Source organism: Nansenia antarctica (assembly GCF_963989245.1).
Source record: "Nansenia antarctica genome assembly, chromosome: 2".
Lineage (NCBI taxonomy): Eukaryota > Metazoa > Chordata > Actinopteri > Argentiniformes > Microstomatidae > Nansenia > Nansenia antarctica.
The window spans coordinates 21932173-21939393 of record NC_137675.1 but is presented as its reverse complement, the minus strand read 5'-3'; the positions used below and the strand labels follow the sequence as shown (position 1 = coordinate 21939393).

Genomic DNA, 7221 nt, shown 5'->3' with positions numbered 1-7221 from the left:
TTGCATGCAGCCCCGCAATTGGCCAGCTCGTAGCATGCACTCTAACAGCTTGCTGTGTGCTGATTGGGTAGTGCCGGGAGAGGCCGTGGAATCCCTGCAACCAAAAAACACACATAAAAGGGGGGTGTGCAGAACCACGGAGGCAGACAAGCACAACGAAGAGACATCTCAGGACACTATCACAGACCTCCTGCAACAGTCTGGGAACACTCAGTGTCAGAGAAGTCAAGAAATCTCTTATTTCACAGTCTATCTACTGTACACTCTGCAGTGTGTAACTTCATCAGAAGAATTAGTCTGAACTGGTCTTGACTGTCTTGTTCTTCAGCTGAGACGACAGAGAATAACTGAAAGGACCTTTAGAAAGTGATTGACTGAAAGGCGAACGAGAAGAGAGCAGCGAAAGAGAAGAGACCGCCACCACCACCACCAGCAGCACAAGCACAAGCACCGCTATGTCTCTGGGTGTAAAGGAGAAGACCCATGTCCGCCTGGTGTTCCTGGGTGCCGCGGGAGTCGGCAAGACGTCCCTGATCCGCCGCTTCCTCCAGGACACCTTCGAACCCAAACACCGGCGCACCGTGGAGGAGCTGCACAGCAAGGAGTACGACATCGGCGACGGGGTCAAGGTCACCGTGGAGATCCTGGACACCAGCGGCAGCTACTCCTTCCCCGCCATGCGGAAGCTGAGCATCCAGAACAGCGACGCCTTCGCCCTCGTCTACGCCGTGGACGACCCCGAGTCCCTGGAGGCCGTCAAGAGCCTCCGCAACGAGATCCTGGAGGTCAAGGAGGACAAGTACACGCCCATTGTCGTCGTGGGCAACAAGTCGGACCGGGGGGGCGAGAGGCAGGTGGCGAGCGACGACGTCCTGTCGACCGTGGAGATGGACTGGAACAACAGCTTCCTGGAGGCTTCGGCCAAGGAGAACGCCAACGTGCTGGAGGTGTTCCGAGAGCTCCTGCAGCAGACTAACCTGCCCAGCCGGCTGAGCCCGGCGCTGAGGCGGCGCAGGGAGACCTTCCCCAAAGACACGGGGATCAGGCCCCCGATGAACAAGACCAACAGCTGTCTCATCTCTTAATGGGACGGGTGGCGGGAGAAAGGAGGGGTGTGTGACGGTGACCCAGACAAGTGTTGCTTGATAGAAAGAGAGAGAGAGAGAGAGGGGGGGGGGGGGGAGAGATAGAGAGGCTATGAGAGAGAGACTTGACTACAGGGCTGTGGGACTGAAGTGATGGACAGGCAGGCAGTCTGCAGAGCTGGACTCAAGCTGAACTGAACACCCAAACACCTCTGACTTGTTCCACTCCGAGCCCAGTGACGGTGTTGATATGGGAAGAGACTGAGGAAAAATGAAAGGTATAAAGCAGGGATTTGATCCACCTTGAGGGAGTTTCTTATGGGGTGGGAAGGTAAGGGTGAGTGGAGAAAAGAAATGTGAGTTTCTTACTTATAATGTACTGTGTTGCTGCTTATTTGGTCAAATGCTGCTGGTGTACAAGTTTAGATCAATGTGTATAGCTTTTGTATTGAATTTGTGTTTTGCAATGTGTATTCGACGTTCACTTGCAATAATAGGACATTTGACTGTTTATGTTGCAAAAAAACAAGAGTGTATTTATTGAATCAAAAGACAAAATGTGCATATTATATGCTGGGGTTTGTGCAAAGTTTATGCATTTATGTAATATACTTGTTCAATTCATCTGTAAATGTGTCAATAGCACACCCTTATGTTTACAAACGAAATACTTGCTGAGTTCATTAATTTGCTATTGAGCATGACTTGATTAATGTGTTCGTAAAAAGTGGTCAAATGTAATGTGTATACTCAACATGCACTTTTCGTTTTTAACATGAACGTTGTTTTATATTTGTTTGTTTTTTTAAATCATGCTTTATTCAAATAAACATTTTTGTTTTAGCATGTGCTCATCTTACATTTGTAAATGGAATGTTGACAGAAAAATCTGAATAAAAATTCACACAATAACACGACATTCTCCTGTGATAAATGCATTCAGAGATAAACATATCATGTTTACAAATACGACGACTTCAGGGGGAAATGAAGCATCAAACAAGTATTCGATGGACGGAATTGACCAAACATTCAATGGGCTGAACCGTTGTCTGTTGGTAGTCAGGTTCAAGTTCAACAACAGGTTTAGCCTACTGAATATTACAAAGTGGCAGATATCTAAATGAGATTGAAATGTTTGAATGGTCATAGGCTAACTAAAGGCAGCACACAACATTGCAGAAACCGACATGGCGAGAGTATTAGAAACGTTCTGTTGAGAAAGCCAGCTGATTAAAACCACCTGTTCACATAATTCGATGGTGGGTTTTAACATTAAAACTTCATTCCAAAAATTAGAGGTAGTCATATTTTTGCAGTATGGCTCAAACATAGGCCTATACATTTCGGTTTGGCTCCTTACCGTGATTATTATGTTGAAAAAGACAGCTCCGCAGGTATTCTTGACAAAAGGGACAGCTGAAATTCACCGACATTAAAATGAGATGTAGCTGGGTCAACGTCGCCCTCTGTCGGTAGTCTTTTGTCACTGCGTTTACATCAAATTACCAGTTTATTCATTGGGTCTTGTAATGGTAAAATGTATCTGTGTCCTACTAATGTTAATTTGTGTGTTAAAAAAAGACATAATACACATATATAAAATCACAGCGTGACACTCAATAACTAACGAGGATAAAACACCGACAAGTCAGAGACCTATTTCCACTGTGTGGTCCTCTTCGACATGACAGACAAGGCATCAACATATAGCCAACAGTGGCAACAATCAAAACAACAAAACATTATGAAGCACTTTTAAACAAGGCATCCACAAAACAAAAGCAGGCCCTCCCATGGAAGGTCTCTACTGCTCTCTAGGCGTGTCAACAGAGACCTTTTTACTGTACCCTTTTACTCCCACAGGGCCACAGTCTTTGTGCCAATTCATACATCCAACAGCGTGGTAAAATACATATTTGATGAATGTATATTTAGAGTATGGAGAAAGTGAAATACCATGTAATATCACTGATATCTGGCAGGATATAAAGTGACACTTTGGAGGACGCGGACATCGATATCACTACAACTGAGTTTTTCCATCTTCTCAATAGCTTAAATGCTTCATGTCACATGCTATTTGCGTTTAACATTTAGAGACTCATGTTATTGTTAAGCAATTATTTACATTCTAGATCTACACAGAACAAACATAAATTATATTGCAAATAAGTAGGGGTGTGAGTAGGAATTGTGTATTTGTCATTTAATTGTTGTATTGTAACTTTCAGTGGTTGTTATAGAGTAACATTTTCTTTTATCACAAAAAGAGTGTGTGCTAAGTAAAATCATAGGCAAGAATCAAGAGTTTGAAAATATATTTAATAGAAATGCAATGTAAAAGAGAAGCTTCCCTTCACGCACTTTGGTTTGCTCGAGGCAGCGTTTTGACTATTACTTTCAAGTTCGAGTTTTCAAGTTGGACAGAAACCGTATATTAAAACCTTGGAGGGATAAAAACACAAAACAATCCCACAACTTAATTGCTAAACATTGACAAAGACAGACACCACACATGTAGACAAGACAACAAACTGTACAGCTGTAGTAGACCAACAGGGTAAAACAAACAACAACAACAACAACAACAACAACAAAAAGAAGAAGAAGAAGAAGAAAAACGGCAGTGAAAACTGGCAGTTAGTCCCTCCAGATGAGTCCTTCACCCAACCGGGGACGAAGGCAGGGTGCTTGTCTTTAGGGTTTCTTGGCAGTGCAGACTGGGGGTAGGACCCGCCGTGAGTGGGCTCGCACCCATGGGTGGTCAATCACACTCTGCAGGGGCAGACGCATCCCAGTGAGCAATAGACGTCTTTTCAACCTCGCGTCTACAATATAAACCAATATAAACCAGCTATAATTACGGCTATATTTTCTACTTATCTTAAATGCATGAAAACCGTTATTAAACCCCTCTAAACTGTCAGAATACGTCCCAGACGTCATGTAGTATGAGATTCCATGTAGTCTAGCATAGTTATTCATGCGGAAGTGGTGGTTTAAATTGCGTCTATACGTCGCTGTCCTTTAACCCAGATAGATGCGGTCTGTGTCTAAACCTGTTTTAGTCTAGCAGCACGTTGAGTTTAAATGAATACCCTAAACGCCTGTAGATTGTCAAAATATGTACCAGACCGTCATTTAGTCTGAGATTCCATGTAGTCTAGCATAGTTATCCTAGCAGAAGTGGTGGTTTAAATTGCGTCTATACGTCGCTGTCCTTTAACCCAGATAAATGCGGTCTGTGTCTAAACCTGTTTTAGTCTAGCAGCACGTTGAGTTTAAATGAATACCCTAAACGCCTGTAGATTGTCAAAATATGTACCAGACCGTCATTTAGTCTGAGATTCCATGTAGTCTAGCATAGTTATTCATGCAGAAGAGGTGGTTTAAATTGCGTCTATACATCGCTGTCCTTTAACCCAGCTAAATGCGGTCTGTGTCTAAACATATTTTCTACTTATCTTAAATGCATTAAAATTCAGTAGGCTATAACAGGTCAAAACAACTAGACCAATACAAAACTTTGTTGGTTTATTATGTTTAGTTGAGTGTCTGTTTCAAATATTTTGTCCAACAATAGCCTACTGACTTTACTGAATAAGGCTGTGCCTGTCATGACACATATTGGTCATGAAGTGTTGCCAATGTAATGAATACAATATTGTTAATTTCAATGTTTGTAATTGGTCACTTTCAATTTATAAGAGTGTCATATATATATACCGGTAGATACATTGAAATCGTAAAATTAAATTAAATAAATGTCCCTCCTGTCATATGACGTCGAGTAAACATGACAAGTGCTTTGCAGCTTCACGGTTCACCCAATGAACAACCTGCGTTTCATATGGAAGTCCCACCCATTTCAGATGTTCTGTCTATTTCATTGGTTGTTCGGCGAGACGTTTAAATTAAAAAATCGACCGGTCGAGTTGAGCAGAGAGACAAGGGCAGACAGTTTGAAGAAGTGAAGTGCCCGAGGAGTTGGTTACCTGGTTACCGAAAGAGAAATAATTATATAGACTCGACAGTTGAATTTCAGGTAGGTGGTGAAAATGTGATTATCCAGCGCTGACTTGATTGATTGATTGATTGAAAACTTTATTAGAAGAATTTGCAGGAGTAGGTACATGAAAGTACATATTACATACAAGGTCAACTAACAGGATAAAAACCCAAGAAAGCCACTGGCTTATTTCAATTGGGGTCCTTGATTCTCAAGGCTATCTACCTACGTGGTAGACTAACTGTTTATAGCAAGCGCTCGTTTGTTAGATACGTTTTTGTGCAACTGACTTGTGTTTATGTTCTCCGCACACGCTAGACAAGCAGAACGGGCCCCAGGCAGAACGGGCAAGAACGGGTGGTGCTGGCTACAGAAAGAATAACCCAACCTAAATGTTGTCTCCCTAACTGTTAATAAATACTATTATGTTGTATGTAATGTTCCTATTTCATTGTTAATATTTAATATTTAATATTCTTATTTCCTTATTTATATTTCGTATTTACTATTTCCCTAAATAAATACATTTTCCTATTCATATTTCCTTGTCATAATTTACTTATTACTCATGAAAATTGTATTTGTCTACTTATACTAAGTGTTTAAACGTCTAGGCTATAACAAAGCTAAATTGATGTGAAATTGGAAATTGAAACGTCTGTTTAAACTGCATTTCAACAGCTATATATAGTCTGCCGTTGAAATGCCTATAGAAACAGTCGTTTCAATTTCACCTCCATTTGGCTTTGTTTTGGCCTAGACCGAAACACCGGTGTTTCAATGTCTAGGTTATAATTAAGCAAAATTTAGGCTAAATTGGAAATTGAAACAACGTCTATGTTTAGACGTTGAAATGCCGTTGAAACATAGAAAGGGAAACAACGTCTATGTTTCAACGGCATATCAACGTCTAAACATAGACGTTTTTTAAATATCCAAAATGGCCGATATTTAGCCTCGATTTGGCCTAGACGTCTACGGGCCATTTAGACGTTGTTTAGACGTCTAATCAACGTAAAATTGCTCACTGGGATGGCCGGGCTGTAGCGGAGGAGCTTTGAGATCAGGTCCCGCGCCCCATCAGACACCACCTTGGGGAACTGCAAGTCCACCTACAACCCAGGGAATCAGTAATCAGTCAGTCTCACTATCTACAACAGCCTTGGTTGCATATCTATATCCATTGCAAGGGAGATGTAAAATAATGATTTAATTCTCAACTTGTCAGCAAATGCTTCTAAATGACAAAAATACATTATTTTCAATCCGTCTCCCTCCAAAATATGCGAACCTTTGTGATCCTCTCGTACGTGTCAGAGTGGCTGGCAGTTTCAAACGGGGGTTTTCCAACCAAACACTCGTAGCAGAGTACCCCTATGCACCACAGGTCCACCTTTTCGTCATGGGTGCGCCCCTCAACATCTCTGGGGGAAGGTAGTCCAGTGTTCCACACATCGTATGGTGTCTAGAGGGGGGGGGGGTAACATACGGTTGTCTACAAAGCACTACTGTCCCCACATAATAGAAATACACCTTAACTCAAAACATTAAGGGGGGGGGGGGTTAGATTTGCAGTGAGTGACTGAGAGCGTAAGCTAGCCAGCCGTGACCAAGACCTTGACTGCACAACACCCATCGACTGAGTCCAGTTTGCGGCTGGAATGGGTTTCAGTGACCTCTCACCTCAGGGACGGTGCGTGGATGGACCAACCGAAGTCAGCGATTTTCAGCTCTCCGCGGAAGCCGAGCAGGAGGTTCTCTGGTTTGATGTCACGGTGGATCACCTTCCTCTCATGGCAGTACATCATTGCATCCGCCAACTCCTCCATGTACTGAAAAAAAAAGGCCATTTGCAGATGTTAGATCACTTCTGGTCAGCTTTGAACAATACATTTGTTATCAAATTAAAGACATGTCAAACCTCATGTGCCTCGTTCCCAAAACTGGCCCAAACTTACTGAGGCCATAATCAGGCCATAATGCCAGCCATGGTAACTCAACTGCGTATACAACATCCTGTTACAAAGGTTACAATTCGAGTGATTGGATAGAGAAGAAAACCAATAGATTACTCAGAATTTAGATTTTTTTGGGGGGTGAAATCTGCACTTATTTACGACTTAT

General features: G+C 42.3%; 1 protein-coding gene and 1 pseudogene across 2 annotated transcripts; one reads left to right on the top strand and one right to left on the bottom strand.

Annotated features, from left to right (window-relative positions):
- Positions 1–455: 455 nt before the first annotated feature.
- On the top strand, positions 456–1085 carry LOC308150898 (GTP-binding protein Rhes-like; the record flags this gene model as incomplete). Its single annotated transcript, XM_080523685.1, has 1 exon — positions 456–1085. The coding sequence occupies one exon, from the start codon at positions 456–458 to the stop codon at positions 1083–1085; it is 630 nt and encodes a 209-aa protein (XP_080379811.1).
- Positions 1086–3785: 2700 nt separating this feature from the next.
- Positions 3786–6926, bottom strand: LOC308149958 (aurora kinase B-like; annotated as a pseudogene). Its single transcript has 4 exons — positions 6781–6926; positions 6389–6562; positions 6126–6209; positions 3786–3863 (listed from the first exon to the last, which is right to left on the bottom strand). The product of its transcript is annotated as an aurora kinase B-like (transcript).
- Positions 6927–7221: the final 295 nt, after the last annotated feature.